This window comes from Trichoderma asperellum, chromosome 1 (assembly GCF_020647865.1).
Source record: "Trichoderma asperellum chromosome 1, complete sequence".
Taxonomy (NCBI): domain Eukaryota; kingdom Fungi; phylum Ascomycota; class Sordariomycetes; order Hypocreales; family Hypocreaceae; genus Trichoderma; species Trichoderma asperellum.
The window spans coordinates 3,554,565-3,571,386 of NC_089415.1; the positions used below are offsets into that span (position 1 = coordinate 3,554,565).

Below are 16,822 nucleotides of genomic sequence, written 5' to 3' on the forward strand. Positions count from 1 at the left end.
GGATAGAGCTTTTGTGCCCCTCGTTTCCGTCGACGTAAATGCCAGCCACAGGCCGGCCATGCTACTCGTAATAGCGCCACTGGCCAATCCGCGCCCAAAGTTCCCCGCCGCGGGCCTTTCGCGGGCGGGAGGAGACCACGACGACCTAGGACTTGGCCCAAACCCCACCAGAAACAAGAGCTTCTGGCGGTGCTATCAAGGTCTGCCGGGGCCGCTACAGGGCGTCTACCGCCATTCTGCTGGGTCGGTCAGTGGTGCTCGGGGTATCTGCAGATAGGAGAAGAATGGCCAGGTTCCAGGGGCCGCAGGTGTGCCTGATGCTGATTTCGGGTGCCTGCTTATTCTCTGCTAGGTGCTATAAGGGACATGTATGTGCTGTCGTGGGGACCTGCGATATTGGCAGTGCCTAGAGGCGGCGCTAGCAGGTGTCAAGATGAAATGAAGCCGTCATTGCCTCATTTCTCTGCCTTGCGGCACTGCCTATATGCCAAAGTTGTCTGCCTGCGGTACGGCTTCCATGTATGCGTCTCTAAGCAAGGCACCAAGATTGCTCTGCCAATTTGGATCCCGACGCTCAGGGATCCGTCCCGGGATGCCCACAGCGGCAGCTTGACCGACTACGTTCCGATATAGCGGTAGTGCCTCTCTTCATTTCGAGGCTGAGATTTTCTCTCATCCCAGGCCACAGTTTAAGGGGGTCCCTATCTCAACAAGTAAAGGTAGATGGGTCGTTAATGTTCGTACTAATAGTCTCGGCCAGTTCTCGAAAATCCAATCGGTCCACTTGACATAGACTATGTCTACATGTATTCGGCGACGACTCTTCTTTAGGATCATACGCGATGCCGAAATTTTTCCTCTCCGCCTACGTCATCTGTTCACCAACGTGCTGGGTGGCATTGCTCCAGACGCATCAGCCAAGTTGAGGAGCATGGGCAGCAAAGTTAGCCGAGCTTCTTCCAGGGTTCCAGGCCATGTCCCTAAGTTGTCGGTGTAAGAGAGAAAGTCGTGTCAAGCCATGCCTCAGACTCGCTCATTGTAGAGCGAGCGACCAATATCTTACCCGTGCACTCATATTGCGTCTATCCACCTGTGCATGGTATTTACCTGCTACTAAATCTGCAATGCTATAAATAACTGACCAATTAGTCTGATACTGGATGACGTGAAACAAAAGCTGTTCCCGTTAGCGGGGCCCCATTTCCCGCTGTATATTATGTTTTGTGAGATGCCGGTGGGACAGTATGGAAGCGGTAAAATGACGATATCTGGCGTGCAATCTCCTAGTCCAAATGGATGATGGTGGCAATATACACTGATGTCTATAGCGAAATAAGAGCAATTTCTTGTTAAAATACCGGTGGGAATGCCAACAAACGACGATTTAGGCCTTGCCAATGAATCCCACTTTCTGCAGCAGCATGTGATTCAAAAGAGTTAACTTTCGCCCCATTGCTGCCGCCTCTCTTCCTCTTCATCTCTCTCTTGCTCTTCAGCAGGTGAAGAGGTGAAGAGCCATTGAGGAGTGTGTTTTAGGCTCAATTTCAAGCCAAAAGTTCTCACAAATTAATGCTGACTGCATCTGGTGGCTGATTTTTCGGCAAAATTTAGAGTATTCTTTAAGATGCACATGCCAAGGGAAGTGAAGAACCACGAATCGCTCACTTATCACCGATCATCAATGAGATAGCCTCAACACCGCCCTAGGAATATCGTGCCGATGCCAGCAGCGGCCATTGCTCGATGTAGAATCACAGGCTAAATTGACATGTCGATGGTAGTCGGAAGTCATCCCGAAATTGCAGTACTTCTCTTTGCATCTTAGCTACAAACAGACAGGGGCCAAAGTTTGTGACGATTTTTGCCTAATATTGCCTTGTTCTTTATCTGATGCAATGATAGGCAAGAGATCGCCAGCTATACCAGATGCGAATTATTAAGTCGTTTCCGAGAGGTTACAACTTTATACCTAGACGTATAGAGTAACATCCGAGGCATCGCTCTCTGCAAATGCTTCTATATATGAGGCTTTCTCAAAGCATGACCTACCTACTGAGCCATTATTCTGTTGATTGGCCGATGCAAGTCTTTTAATAACAAGAACGAAACACTCCGTATAATGCCGAAGATATATAGTTACTTTTTTGCTTCTTGTTGCTCCCTTACAGGCCAACCCCAAGGTGGAAATCAGCTGGCTGACGTTTATATATCCTTTGAGTCGGGAGTACAATAACATATCCCTTCTTGTACCTCCGTCAAAGCATTCTCCTCCTACAATTCTCCCTTTCACATGCTTCAACTACGTCATTCGGCGCATACTAGGCCTAGTCTCCCTGCCGTAAAAGGCTTCGAATACCGTTGGACAGCGGCCTTAACGTGCGGTGCCTTGCATTAGGCGCCGGACCAGTATGCTTGGTAGCGGCACTAGGAGGTTTTACAAAAAGCACAGAGTACAGCTCTCCATAGGTACTGATTGCGATGATTACGGGGTTTCCAATGGAGTATACTTGTATGTCAGAGAACGGATGAACGATGCAATGCAGCCTCGTCTACTGAATAGCTGAAACGCGCAGGGTGTCCTTCCTCAAGGCAAAACAATCAGACAAGGCCAGCAGCAAATTGCAAGGACAAGGCGACACCGAACCAACGCAGCATCCCATTGTTGGTACGCAGCGCGCGTGGCACGAGAGCCCTGAGGAAATAGAATTCTCCGGCTTGGGCGCAAGCGAAAACGCCGCTTGCTTCGATAGAGTGCCATTTGGGATGTGGCTAACGATAACCGAGATTCTGCAATCCGCTTTGGGCCTCGTAGAATCTGCAACGTCGCGTATGCGATGTTTCGTACGGAGGAAAAAGTACCGTGCCAGCAGCCGGGTGATAATAAGGCTCTACGATACTGTACGTCTAAAACAGAACCAACAGCCAACAGGGCTGCTGCAGCATGTCTTCAGGAGTCAGGCTTAGTGTTGCGCACCCCGCCATGTGAAATTATAAGGGGTCGCTGGGGCCACAGGGTGTGATCTTAGATCGACCTCAGCGCGGGATGGCTGGCCGGAGTTATTCCCTGTGGTTTTCTGGAACACTTGTTTGAGCATGTCGCCGGCACTTTGACACAGCTTGGCAAACAGCAGCTTGTGTTTGATGATGCCGTTGATCGTGCTTCATGTCTGGAAGGTGCTTGCATTCTAAATAGCAGGGTTACTTGGACTTATTTATATGAGGCTGTAATACTTCGAACTGCATACCTAGTACCTACCTAGTAGTAGGTACGGGCTAGGCGGTACATGTACATGTACTTTTGCGACTGGCAAAATGCACAAGGCGGTGATGCCGACTACCTACATGTATCTATAATCGATTACACATCAGTGCTCAGCTTGTCGTCCATTGGCTGCTACCCATGAACGCTCATTTCCTCAACAACCCTAGGCTGCCGTATTCATCGTCCAACACTGCATCTTGGGTACATTCCGCACGGCAGGCCTCGTGTCTTCAGCTCTCTCTGGCTTGCCCAATCCGGCAAACCTTGCTAGTCCCTCGTTTGGGCCCTGGCTAGTCATCCTGGTGCGGATCAGGCCGCCTAAACGTCCGGCCACGACGACCCCTCTCATCAACCTCAAACATAGCTCTGCGCAGCTAGAAGTGCCGCGCATGATGCGACTGGCCATGATCGTGGCTCAAAGACCGCCCCAGGATTTCCGCTTCGGGGAGCGGTGAGGTCCCTTGGCGGCCGTTTACACGCATCAAGATAGCACCGCTTCGGAACACTCATACGTTGCTATTATTATGCATAGCTCTGGCGTCTAGGGCCTTTCCGCGGACCCCATTGCAGCAACCACGGGGCTCCAATAAGGCGCGCTCAGGTTATGATGGCGCCGTTCCTGTGCCCCAGAGGGCTCAAAGGAGGACGCCGCTAAGAATCCCAAGTCCCTTAAAGGTGGACAAAGGTACTACACAGGTAAGATGGGATTGTTGAGACTACTTTCGAAACGCCACAGTTTTTATGCCGATCCGCTACCTCCACGCTACTGGAACGGTGCTAATATCAGTATTGCTACTAGCCATTTCGTCTTTTATCAGAGGCATCCTCCCCGTGGCCTGAGCCAACAAGGCAAATCGTCGCATGATCTCTTCTGGCCGACCTCTTTCTAGGTCAAGCCTGTTCTCGTTTTCACAGAGGCAGGTCCGGGGCACGACGCTGAGCAATGGGCTGGTTCAGCAAGGGACAGACAGGGGCTGGCGCAACCATGCACAGCCAAGATGGCTCCGAATATGAGGTTGCCCACAGTAGCACGCCGACTTATGCAGCATCAGAAGGGGGCCCGCAAAAATGGGCAGATCACAGAGATTACAAGTACGCTCATGGGCCGCAATCTCTCAGTTCCCTTGCGGCAGAGAGCACTGCCAGTCTCCCCAACCAAAACAACAATCCTTATCTTTCTTCGGGCCTGGATGCCAATTCTGCCGCCGGACGGCTTAGACAGGTTGATCAGTTGGAATTTAGCAGGTCTACCGATCAGATCAGTATACAATCGAAAGCGTCCTTCTCTAGCCATCAATCCGCGAGTACGAGACCCAAGGAGCCGAGGAACTACAAGCAATACCATATCCCGATTCGAGCCGAAGTACCGTCACCAGCATCGAACCCTGGAAACACACCAACTTCCTATCTAATGGCACCATCATTAATAGGCGGAGATGAGACACCCACGGGGATAGGGATGGCGCTTGGAAGCCCAAGTCATCCTCCTGGATCTTCTGAGTTGCCATGGCAGACTGGAACCTTGACGACCGTAACTTCAGGGGGACATGCACAAGAACCAGCTCCTAATGCCGGTGGCCCGTCAAGATCAATGTCAAAAAGGTGGAATCCTTTTAGCAGGACGAAGTCAAAAAGATCCAAGCCGGTAGAGACCTCTACCTCGCGATCGCTGGGTACAGATACTGGGAAAAGCACGGTGGATCTTACGAACGTAGCAAAGAACGGCGATGACTTGGGGAGTGAAAAGAACAAGGGCGAGAAAGAGAGTGACAGCAGAGGTACAGGGCCCGTATTGCGCAAGGACAGCTCAAGCAGCGTATCGAAATCTCCTCCCAAAGATGTTCCTGGATTGCCGTATCAACGAGATTTTGCGGCACCGACGCGTAACCCCCCCGTTCCGCCACAGCCTCAATTTCAGCCCTCGAAGCTTCTGGAGGTTGAAATCCCAACAACTCAGATGGAAAGATTCAGCGTCATGTTTGGAACCATTCTTAAGAAGCAACCGTCTGAATATCAATACTTCTTACAACAAGCTCAGCAGTCCTGGCAGACTCAGCCATCGGCCGCACCAGAGCAGGCTGAGAACCCACAAGAGTCGCGGAAGCCCGAGGAAACACAGCAGCATCAGCCTAAACAAACCCCAGAGCAATTGAGGAAACCATCAAAGGAATCGGTCGAATCTCAAGAATCACAACAAGTATTGTCACCGCTCAAACCAAAGTTGTCAGTCCGACGACAGGTCAAGCTGGACAAGCTAAAGGTACCCGCAGCCAAGGAATTCCGAGATGGCTCTATTCCTGTCGAGATTGTGGTACCTCACCGGCGATCGACTTCACCTTTGCCAAAAAGCTCACCCTCATTTTCTCTCTTCCCCCAAGATCAAGCCCCCATAAACAACCCCCCTCCAAGAGCCTCGTCACGCATGCGATCCAACACCTCCCCTGCAATGGTCAACTTTCCGACTCCTGCTATGTACAAAGCACCAAAAGGATTAAGGAAAAGGACCACTTCTGTTTCTAATCCTTCTCAGGATGAGCCTTTGCCCACAGATAGTCAAATGACACCGGAGCGGCGCGAGAAGCTTATTTCCAAGTTCCACCGTAAAGAATCGACATCATCAGAGGCCTCCGTGCCAAAAGTCGCCGGACAGCTATCAGAATCCCCTGCTTCCATAACTGCACCAGTTTCTGTAGCTGCGCCAGTGCAGCCTCGATCAATTCTGAAGAAACCATCTGGACCGCCACCACAACCACTGAATCGCACAGCGGAGCCCAAACCGCCACCATCCCAAAGGGTGTCACCATCCCAAAGAGTTTCACCGTCTCAAAAAGTCTCACCAACCCAAAAAGCTTCACCATCACAAAGAACTGCGCCTCCGAAACATCAACACCAGAAGTCCACAACTTCTATTCGTACCAACGCAGACGAAGAAGAAGTCGAAAGAGCCCTGTACGAGGCTGTGGAAATATCCATTGCGCGTCAAATTAGCGTCTCAAGGCAGCAGCGTAATATCGTGGTGCCTTTGATGCGTTCCGCCTCAAGGAGGGTGCCTGGAGAGGCTGCAGCGGAAGTGGCCGCTTTGATCAAACCAGAAAAGAACAAGCGAATTGTTGAGACGAGGACCGCGACGCCGCAGTTGGTACACCCAGAAGAAGAGGGCCGTCTTGGGCAGAGTGGTTATCGGAAGAGCTCGCGCGTGGTGCTCGAGGGTGCATGACGGAACGACCTTTTTTACGTTTCTGACTGATCTATTCTTGTCTATTATTCTTTTCTTTTTCCTGTCTTCTTTTTCCTTTTTACGAGCCACCGGGCGTGTATTTTTTTTTTACTCACACGCCCTCGCCCATATTTTTTTCATGTGTCATCTTTACTCTTCTTTCATACCAGGCAACCCCAAAGTTTTTTTTTCTTTTCTATTCCCTTCTTCATTTATTATCATTGGCGCATAGCCCCGGGGGCCAGCTTTGATGGCGGATAAATAAAACTTATAAAGCGAAGCATGGGCTTGTAACGATTGTATCGGACAGTCTATGGAGAATTTCATGAAAATATATATCATTGATATCCTTTTCCTTTTAAAAGATGTGTGTTTCTTGTGAGAGAGAATATGTGTATAATAAATTCATGGGTGAATTTCGATCGATCATCTTCCCCCATGAGTTACGTATTAGTATATATGTTGTGTGAGTGTGTGTCTTTCATAATAACCAATCTTTGAAAACAGACAGCCCGTTTGTTACTGAAAATTAGGACCGCATTGCAACGCCAAATGAAACGCCCCCCTAATTACATCAACACGCAGCAAGAGTTTTGCTTCTTTGCTTGCTCTGTTTGGAATACGTTAGCCATCAGCTTAATAAATAGAAAGCAGTGGGGAAAGTGAAATACAAAGCAAAAGGAAGAAAGGAAGGAGGGTAATAGGGAGGGGTCGCCATACGGTAGAACATTTTGCTCTGAGCGCTCAGACCATCGCTCTTCGCCACCAAATCATCAATCTTCTCTCCTCGCTGCAGCACGCTCTCGATAGTCTTGTGCAGCACAATCTTGGTCTCGTCCAGCTCCTTCTGGATCTTCATGATGCTGTCGGCCTGCTGGGGGTCCTGGTACTTGGCGAGGTAGTCCGTCAGTTCGGGGAAGGGCAGGGTGACGTCGCCATTGGCCCATGAGGAGCGCGGGTGCTTGGAGAGGAACTCGTCGACGACCTTGCTGAGGAGCTGGTGGGCGACCAGGGCGGGGTATTGGTGGTCGGAGATGATGATGCCGCAGATGCCCTCGGTGCGGCCGTAGGCGTGGAAGGTGTAGTCTGGTGGAAATGTGAGTGAGCCTCTTGGCCTAGAAATCGCGATGCTCCCATCTCCCTTCGGATTTGGCTAAGGGGGAAAAGGGGCGGCTCTGGGATCGCACCTTGCTCTTCAACGTCTTGTCGCTGGGCTGGTCGAGTGCGCTCGGCGACGGTCTTCGCGAAAAGGGTCATGAACTCGCCATAGCTAGAGGGCGGGAAAAGTCATCTCGTTAGCGGATCTTGTTTGATAGAGCGCAACCAAAGGATTCTCGTGTGGCGGCGAAGGGAGACAAACTTGCTGCGTGTGAAGCGGGAGTAGGCGCTCAGCTCCTTCTCTGCGACGATCTCGTGAGCGGGCTGGGAGTCGTTGCGGATGATCTATCTCGAAGAGAGGCGTATTAGCCAGGCGTCCTTGAGGACTGGAACACAGATACTCGGTGGATAGCGGCGAGCAGGCCCGAGCAAGTCGATGGACGTACGCCGATGTAGTGAAGCTTCATGTTGGGCGAGAGTTGAAGTTGGTGTTTAGGTTTGTTCCTCGTCTAGATCCTCAAAATGTTGGGAATAGGAAATTCGTCGACTGCGATCGCGCAAGTTGTAATTAGAGCGTCGAAAGGAGGCCTTGTGCAACAGCAAAGAGGCGGGAAAGGGTGCAAATCGAATGTTCAAAGAAAAGGTGTTTCACAAGTCGGAGTTTCAAGTTGGGCCCGTGGAGTTGAAAATGCCTGTGCTGTCGCATTCCACAGGGATATGGCCCATTACTAGTGAGTCGCCCGCCCCACGGATTTTAGGCGCTTCCCCTACCGCAGGAGAACCCCGCTAAGTCCAGCTCTCCAGAAGCAAGATTCAGGCGCTGAGAGTCGCTGCAAAGTGGGTGCCTTCAGGCGGATTAGTGGGGACTTTTTGCGGCCCCCGTTAGCGGGGCGGGCGGTGTGTGACTGATGTGAGTTGATCTTTAGTCGCTGGCGATAATGCGTCATCCGGACTTCAGACCGTGAAAATTGATAAAAAGCTGGAGGTGCAGCTCAACAATAAAATTGAGAGCGTAAGACTGCATTGCTCTTTGATTTTCCTTCTTCATTGCGCTCACGCGATTTCTTTTTTGCTTCCCTGGGATTATTCAAGAAAATAGCAACTAGACCGAGGCAATGGCGTCTACCGACCTGATCAACGCAGAGTCTGAGTGGAGGCAGCAGTTTGAGGCCATGCAGGCGGCCCTTGCTAAGCTCAAGCTCCCTCACAACGATGCCAAGGCAGATGCCGATCTGGACGACGACGACTTTGGCGGCTACTCTTCTACGACCAGCGGCCACGATGTCTGGGACTTCATCTCTGACGAAGACGAGTATGATTATTACAGCAGCGATTTTGCGGATGAAGGATCTGGCGCAGCCACGGGCGGTTTTGGGGCCGAGTGGCTGGCTACAAGATGTGCCTCGATCGCGGCCAAGAATGGCATGGCCCCTGATGTTTTCCAGACTCAGCTCGTCAATGTATTATCTTCTGGCCAGCCCGACGATGAGCTGCAGCAACATCTCACTGACCTGGTCGGATTTGACGACTTGGACTTCATTATTGAGCTGCTAGGCCACAAAGATGAAGTAGTTGCATCTGCAGCCGCTTTTCATGAGGAGCCGGAAACAAAAGGAAGACGACTCCTGACAAAATCCCAAAGAGATGCCGCTCTTCGTGCGCAGGACTACCAGCACAAGAATGCAGCCCTGGCCCCTAGTTTCGCCAAGGAGCCTCAGTATCCTCATGTCTACAGGGCGTACAATGCCGGAAACACATTGAGTTCTTCTGGCAAGAAATACGGCTTGCCGGTTGGCAGTGAGCGTCTCCAGTTTGAGAAATACGAGGAGTACTTTGTGCCCGCTGGAAAGAAAGGAGTGCCAGGCCCCGGAGAGAAGCTCGTCAAGATTTCAGATTTGGATGGCCTTTGCCGTAACACGTTTAAGGGATACAAGACTCTTAACCGAATGCAGAGTTTGGTATACCCGGTTGGATACAAGACAAGCGAGAATATGCTGATTTGTGCTCCAACTGGTGCGGTAAGTCTACTGGACTCATAACAAGCTGTTGGTATGAATGCTCATTATCGTATCTTTAGGGTAAAACTGACGCCGCTATGCTCACCATCCTTCACACCATTGGCCAACATGTTGAGCCAAATCCCATTGAGAATCCTGAGGCAACTGAATTTGCCGTCAATACAGACGATTTCAAAATCGTCTATGTAGCACCAATGAAAGCCTTGGCAGCCGAAGTCACCGAGAAGCTTGGCAAGCGTCTTGCCTGGCTGGGCATCAAGTGCCGAGAATACACTGGTGATATGCAGCTCACCAAAGCAGAGATTGTTCAAACCCAAATCATTGTTACAACCCCTGAAAAGTGGGATGTTGTTACAAGAAAGGGAACTGGAGACACAGAGCTGGTACAAAAGGTGAGACTTCTCATCATCGACGAAGTCCACATGCTTCATGATGAACGTGGAGCCGTGCTGGAATCTTTGGTAGCTCGAACCGAGAGACAGGTGGAGAGTACTCAGTCGCTCATTCGGATTGTTGGCTTGAGTGCCACGTTGCCCAACTATGTCGACGTTGCTGACTTTTTAAAAGTCAACAAGTACGCCGGCCTGTTCTACTTTGATGCCTCGTTCCGTCCTGTTCCCCTGGAGCAACACTTTATTGGTGTCAAAGGAAAAGCTGGATCCAAGCAATCCAAAGAAAATTTGGACAATGTTGCCTTTGATAAAGTGAAAGAGATGTTACAGCGCGATCACCAAGTCATGGTCTTCGTTCATTCTCGTAGAGACACGATGGTCACGGCAAGAATGCTTCACCAGAAAGCGATTGAGCAGTTTTGCGTGGATCTTTTCGACCCAACAGGACATCCTCACTTTGGACAAGCGTCTAGGGATATGAACCAGTCCAAATCCAAGGATATCCGCGACCTGCTTTCTAAGGGGATCGGTGTTCATCACGCTGGCATGGCCAGAGCGGACAGGAATCTTATGGAGAGACTCTTCGCCGATGGTGTTCTCAAAGTTCTCTGCTGTACTGCCACGCTAGCATGGGGTGTCAACTTGCCTGCTGCTGCGGTAGTCATCAAGGGCACTCAGGTTTACAGCGCCCAAGATGGTAAATTTGTCGATCTCAGTATTCTTGATGTACTCCAGATCTTTGGTCGTGCTGGTCGTCCCCAGTTTGAAGACACGGGTATCGGTATGATCTGCACCACGCACGACAAGCTTCCTCATTACTTGTCAGCCATCACTGAACAGCAGCCCATTGAATCCAAATTCTCGACGAAACTAGTTGACAATCTCAATGCTGAAATTGCTTTGGGCACTGTGACATCCATCCCTGAAGCTGTACAGTGGATCGGATACTCATATCTGTTTGTGCGAATGCAGAGGAGCCCAATGACTTATGGTATTGAGTGGGCGGAAATACGCGATGATCCAAATCTGGTTCAACGACGACGCCAGCTGGCGATACAAGCTGCGAGAACTCTTCAGCAATCTCAGATGATTATCTTCAACGAAAATACCGAGGAACTTCGTAGCAAGGATATTGGCCGTATTGCCAGTCAGTACTATATCCTTCACACGAGTATCCAAGTATTCAACACGATGATGCACCCTCAAGCCACCGAAGCTGATGTCTTGAAGATGATCAGCATGAGTGGAGAGTTTGACAACATTCAGTCTAGAGATAATGAGGCGAAGGAGTTGACACAGTTCAAGGATATCGTTCCTTGTGACGTTGACAAGGGTATCGATACACCTCAAGCAAAGACAAACATTCTCTTGCAATCGTACATTTCCAAGATCCAGCCTGATGATTTTGCCTTGTCAAACGACATGAACTACGTTGCGCAGCAATCAGGCCGAATCTGCAGGGCCTTGTTCATGCTTGCTCTTAACCGCAGATGGGGCCACCAGTGCTTGGTGCTTCTCACTCTCTCCAAGTCTATTGAGAAGAGGATCTGGCCGTTCCAGCATCCCCTTCATCAGTTCGAGCTTACCAAGCCCGTGCTCAATCAGCTCGACTCTAAGGAAAATCTGACGATTGACACAATGAAGGAGATGGAACCGGCCGAGCTGGGAAGCTTGGTACACAACCAAGGCGCCGGAAAAAATATTGCCAAGATACTCAACAATTTCCCATTGGTTCATGTAGAAGCTGAGATTGCGCCTCTGAACCGAGATGTTCTGCGCATTAAACTCTATGTTATCCCTGATTTCCTTTGGAAAGACCATATTCATGGAACTTCTGAATCTTTCTATATTTGGGTTGAGAATTCCGAGACTTCAGAAATTTACCATCATGAATATTTTATCTTTAATAGGAGAAAGTTGCATGACGAGCACGAACTGAATTTCACGATCCCCCTCTCAGACCCGCTGCCAACTCAGATTTATGTTCGAGCAATTTCGGACAGATGGCTTGGATCAGAGACGGTCACGCCTGTTTCTTTCCAGCATCTTATCCGCCCAGATACCGAAAGTGTGTATACGGATCTGCTCAACCTGCAACCTTTGCCAATCACTGCGCTTAAGAACCCTGGACTGGAAGAGCTGTATGCCAAGCGATTCAGCTTCTTCAACCCTATGCAAACCCAGATTTTCCATACTCTGTACCATACTTCAGCAAACGTCCTCCTTGGTTCCCCAACGGGAAGTGGAAAGACTGTTGCTGCTGAACTTGCCATGTGGTGGGCATTCCGGGAACGACCAAAGTCGAAAGTGGTGTATATCGCTCCTATGAAAGCTTTGGTCCGTGAGCGAGTTGTAGATTGGGGTAACCGGCTTGCTAAACCTCTGGGACTCAAACTGGTCGAATTGACGGGTGACAATACCCCAGACACAAGGACTATCAAGGATGCGGATATAATCATTACAACTCCTGAGAAGTGGGACGGTATCTCCCGTTCTTGGCAGACCAGAGGCTATGTCAGACAGGTCAGTTTGGTTATTATCGACGAGATCCATCTGCTGGCCGGAGATCGTGGTCCAATTTTGGAGATTATTGTTTCTCGTAAGTATTTTCTCTCCCAGAGGCTCCAGCATTGATCGCAGATTGCTAACCTTTATATCAGGAATGAACTACATTTCATCCTCGCTGAAGAATAAAGTCCGACTGTTGGGTATGTCAACAGCATGTGCTAACGCAACTGACTTGGCCAACTGGCTCGGTGTCAAGGAAGGTCTCTTCAACTTTAGGCATTCCGTCCGGCCCGTCCCTCTAGAGCTGTATATCGATGGGTTCCCAGAAATTCGAGGTTTCTGCCCATTGATGCAGTCTATGAATCGGCCAACCTTTTTGGCTATCAAGAATCACAGTCCTGAGAAGCCAGTCATTGTTTTCGTCGCATCCCGTCGACAGACTCGCCTTACTGCTAAGGACTTGATCAACTACTGTGGTATGGAAGACAACCCGCGACGCTTCCTTCGGATGGACGAGGAGGACTTGCAGCTCAACTTATCCCGTGTCAAAGACGACGCTCTTAAAGAAGCTATTAACTTTGGTATTGGACTTCATCACGCTGGTCTTGTTGAGTCTGACAGACAGATTGCGGAGGAACTTTTCCTAAACAACAAGATTCAAATATTGGTTGCGACCAGTACCCTTGCTTGGGGTGTCAACTTGCCAGCGCACTTAGTCGTCGTCAAGGGCACTCAATTTTACGACGCAAAAACCAGCGGCTACAAGGACATGGATCTCACAGACGTCTTGCAGATGCTGGGACGAGCTGGACGACCTCAGTTTGACAACTCCGGTGTTGCCCGTATCTTCACGCAAGATGCGAAGAAGGACTTTTATAAGCACTTTTTGCACACTGGTTTCCCTGTAGAATCTTCGCTGCACAAGGTTTTGGACAACCATATCTGTGCCGAAATCTCCGCCGAGACCATCATGAACAAACAAGACGCACTAGACTACCTGACATGGACTTTCTTCTTCAGAAGACTTCACAAGAACCCCTCTTATTATGGATTGGAGATTTCTGCAGAAGAGCACAGCACTATTGCTGCTCAGATGGTAGCCAACGAATATATGATTGAAATGGTCGAGAAATCCCTTGGAGAGCTCGAGGAGTCCAAGTGCGTTGAGAGTTTCCCCAACGGCGATGTCGATCCTACCCCTCTCGGAAAGATCATGAGTTACTACTATCTATCCCACAAGACCATCCGACATCTTGTGCACAATGTCAAGCCCAACGCGAGCTTCCTTAATGTCCTATCATGGATGTGCCACGCAACGGAATACGACGAGCTGCCCGTCCGTCACAACGAAGACCTGGTCAACGATGTGCTCTCGCAGAACCTCCCCTTCCCGGGCAATTCATTCAACCTGCCCATGTGGGATCCCCACGTCAAGTCCTTCTTGCTGCTACAGGCCTTCATGTCGCGCATTGAGCTGCCCGTAACGGATTACGTCGGTGACCAGACCAGTGTGCTCGACCAGGCCATCCGTATCATCCAGGCTTCCATCGACGTCATCACCGAGATGGGCTACCTGTCCAGCTGTCTCCAGATGATGAAGCTCCTCCAGAGCATCAAGTGCGCCAGATGGCCCACCGACTCGCCGGCGTCAATCTTGCCCGGCGTGGAACCCGACTCGACCAAGGACGACACTACCCTGGCGAAAATCAGCACATTTTCTCAGGACCAGGTCAACGCGTTTGCTAAGAAGCTTCGTGTTCCATCGGGCCTTCAGCCTCGCTTCAAGCGCGCTGTATCTATGCTTCCCAACGTCTCCGTGTCAGTCGACGACATCACGACGCTCTCCTTGACCGTCAACATCAAGCGTCTCAACCCCCTCGTTGACCGTGAAGCGCGCATCTGGGCACCCAAGTTCCACAAGCCCCAAACAGAAGGCTGGTTCGTCATTATCGCCAATTCGGCCAACGACGAAGTCATTGCCGTAAAGCGTGTCGGCTGGGCGGGCCTCTCTACGAGCGGTAATTCAGGAGCAAAGAAGGCTCTGGGTCAGGGCTCGCGGCCCACAGCACGAACGGTGCTCAAGTTGCCGGAACCCAAGGCCAGAGAGGCTCGTAAGCTGGATATTATTGTCGTGAGCGATGGATATGTTGGCATGGAGCATAGGGTCATGGGGGTGGATATTCCAGCTCCACCGGCGGCAGATGATGATTTGGACAAGAAGAATCAGGTAAAGGCGGCAGCGGCAGGAGGATCATCTGCATAAAACGCATGTAGAAGCTTTCTGTATAAATTTTCTGGTTGAAGCAGTTTTGTAATCAATTAATTCTGCTTGGAACGATATATATAGAGAGAGAGGGAAGAGAGAGAGAGAGCATGTTTTGTCGCATAGTACACTTGGGGTCTAGATCAAAGAAAGGCTGATACTTGTTATATATCAACAATGGACCGATTATATAAAATATAGCCATACATGAAAAGAAGTAAAAGGTCAACAAGAAACTCATACACGCACAGGTTATACCTGTTGTAGAAAAGGAAAACAACTCAAATAAAAAGACTTCTATAAAAGAACAACACAAAAAACTAATATCCATTACCTGTATATCCCCTGCGCCGTTCGACCATGAAACACACACAAAAAAAAAAGAAGTTACAAACCATGTCTCGTGAGAGCTCTCTTCCCATTCCTCTGTATAACAAACAAACAAACAAACATCGTACAGGCAAAAAGCGCAGGACATAATCCCTAAGCCTGCTATTATCGTTTTTTTCCCAGCCTGTCCGCACAAATATCCTAAACGCCAAACCGCCTCTAAAAGTTCCAGTTGAAAAATTCAAGCAAGAGAGAAAAAACACCTCGCCTGAGATGATGAAGAAAAAAAAAGGGGGTTAGCAAAAAGGATCATCAAACCGCCGGAGATGGTGCCTTTGGAGGTAGAGCTAATATATCAAAGTGTAATTGTGACAGGGGAACCCAGGGTTGACGAAAACGCCTTTGCACAGAAAAAATAAACACAAGATCTAGCAACAGCTGCTCTGTCGCTGCTTTTGCCGGCTCTCAGCCAGTTGGTCTTGCTGCTCTTGGGTTGATGCGGCTCTGTCAATAGTCACGGCGGGCGAGAATCCAGGGGGGAACAGCCAGCTCCTCCTATCTCGTCCGATGCGGAAACTCCCCCTGCCATTGCTAGCGTCAAAGTATCCTCCGTCCATACCAGATTCAAACCCTGGTGTGTTGGGAGTAGCCGTTGCTTGAAGAAGTGCCTGCTGCATCTTGCGATTCTGCTCCACGAGCTTCCGGGCAACAACGCGGAAGACCTCCTCAACACCCTCGCCACTTTCCGCACTGATCTCGTGGCAGGCGTCCCAGCCGACCTCTTGGCCCCAGAAGCCGGAGCTCCGCTTAGAGCTTGGGCTCCGGGGTTCGATGGCGCCCGAAGAGAGATACGATTGTCCATTGTTGGGCGTGGCGGTCGGGGGTGGCGTGCTGCCGAGGCCGGGGGCCAAGTTTTCGGCTACGTAAGCGATGCAGCGCTCAAAGGGAACCTGGCGAAGAGACGGGTCGCGGGCAACAATGTCGGCTTTCGTGCCGACGACGTGCAGGACAACATCTGAAGGCAGATTGCGGCGCAGCTCCATCAGCCACTCGCCCATGTCGGTAAATGATTGGGCATCGGTGATGCTGTAGCACAGGATGCAAGCGTTGGCGCCGCGATAATACAAACGGGATATGGAGCGGAAACGCTCCTGGCCGGCTGCAGAAGAGGAGTCAGCATTGAAGCGGTTATGCAAAATTACGTGATTTCTAGCATGGAGAGGAGTCGTGATTGGGACTAAACAACAAAAAGACAGGGAAAACAAGGGCACAAGGCAATCAATCAATCAATCAAAAGCAGCAAATGCAATGCACATACCCGTGTCCCAGATCTGGAGGCGCACAACAGTGTCGGAGTCGTTGTCGACCACGCGCTTGGTCAAAAAGCTGGCGCCCACGGTGGACGTGATCTGAGCCGGGTTGAAAGAGCCTTTGCAGTACCGCATAACAAGGGATGTCTTGCCCACGTTTTGGGCGCCAAGGACGACAATCTTGGCTTCGAGAGAGGACGACATGGTGGGCCGCAGTAGTTTTACAGACAAGAGGAAAAGAGGAAGAAGAAAATTATAAAATTAGGAGGAGAAAAAAAGAAGAAGTAGAAAAAGAAGAAGAAGAAGAAGAAAGAGGGTGGCCAGAGGTGAGATTTGGCCGAGAAGACAGCGATCGACAAGGCGAGGAGGCAGGTTAAAGGCTTATTGCTAGGTCTCGGTTTAGAGGAGCAAACGGCGATAGAAT

The 16,822-nt window shown here is 50.2% G+C and overlaps 5 protein-coding genes across 5 annotated transcripts; 3 read left to right on the forward strand and 2 right to left on the reverse strand.

Annotated features, from left to right (window-relative positions):
• Window positions 1-2,496: 2,496 nt before the first annotated feature.
• On the forward strand, window positions 2,497-4,152 carry TrAFT101_001116 (uncharacterized protein; the record flags this gene model as incomplete). The annotated part of the gene is made up of 5 exons (XM_066126247.1): window positions 2,497-2,509; window positions 2,561-2,898; window positions 3,430-3,713; window positions 3,938-3,958; window positions 4,062-4,152. 5 exons carry the CDS (start codon window positions 2,497-2,499, stop codon window positions 4,150-4,152), a joined length of 747 nt encoding a protein of 248 aa, XP_065982347.1.
• On the forward strand, window positions 3,425-6,812 carry TrAFT101_001117 (uncharacterized protein). Its single transcript, XM_024904697.2, has 2 exons — window positions 3,425-3,958; window positions 4,062-6,812. Exon 2 carries the CDS (start codon window positions 4,206-4,208, stop codon window positions 6,477-6,479), a length of 2,274 nt encoding a protein of 757 aa, XP_024765358.1. The 5' UTR covers window positions 3,425-3,958; window positions 4,062-4,205; the 3' UTR covers window positions 6,480-6,812.
• A 236-nt stretch (window positions 6,813-7,048) lies between these two features.
• Window positions 7,049-8,044, reverse strand: YKT6 (palmitoyltransferase; the record flags this gene model as incomplete). The annotated part of the gene is made up of 5 exons (XM_024902299.2): window positions 7,049-7,089; window positions 7,200-7,565; window positions 7,667-7,749; window positions 7,840-7,922; window positions 8,024-8,044. The coding sequence occupies 5 exons, from the start codon at window positions 8,042-8,044 to the stop codon at window positions 7,049-7,051; spliced, it is 594 nt and encodes a 197-aa protein (XP_024765359.1).
• Window positions 8,045-8,545: 501 nt separating this feature from the next.
• On the forward strand, window positions 8,546-15,103 carry TrAFT101_001119 (uncharacterized protein). The gene is made up of 3 exons (XM_024902300.2): window positions 8,546-9,595; window positions 9,655-12,586; window positions 12,648-15,103. Exons 1-3 carry the CDS (start codon window positions 8,693-8,695, stop codon window positions 14,756-14,758), a joined length of 5,946 nt encoding a protein of 1,981 aa, XP_024765360.1. The 5' UTR covers window positions 8,546-8,692; the 3' UTR covers window positions 14,759-15,103.
• A 413-nt stretch (window positions 15,104-15,516) lies between these two features.
• Window positions 15,517-16,602, reverse strand: TrAFT101_001120 (uncharacterized protein; the record flags this gene model as incomplete). The annotated part of the gene is made up of 2 exons (XM_024903347.1): window positions 15,517-16,247; window positions 16,407-16,602. The coding sequence occupies 2 exons, from the start codon at window positions 16,600-16,602 to the stop codon at window positions 15,517-15,519; spliced, it is 927 nt and encodes a 308-aa protein (XP_024765361.1).
• Between the last annotated feature and the right edge of the window lie 220 nt (window positions 16,603-16,822).

What these genes read in the sequence shown, in the direction of transcription:
- TrAFT101_001117 (XM_024904697.2), top strand. Translation starts at nt 4,206, where the DNA reads ATGGGCTGGTTCAGCAAGGGACAGACAGGGGCTGGCGCAACCATGCAC.
- TrAFT101_001119 (XM_024902300.2), top strand. Translation starts at nt 8,693, where the DNA reads ATGGCGTCTACCGACCTGATCAACGCAGAGTCTGAGTGGAGGCAGCAG. An exon ending in TTTGTGCTCCAACTGGTGCG is followed by an intron (nt 9,596 to 9,654) that starts GTAAGTCTACTG and finishes TCGTATCTTTAG; the next exon opens with GGTAAAACTGACGCCGCTAT. An exon ending in TTTGGAGATTATTGTTTCTC is followed by an intron (nt 12,587 to 12,647) that starts GTAAGTATTTTC and finishes CCTTTATATCAG; the next exon opens with GAATGAACTACATTTCATCC.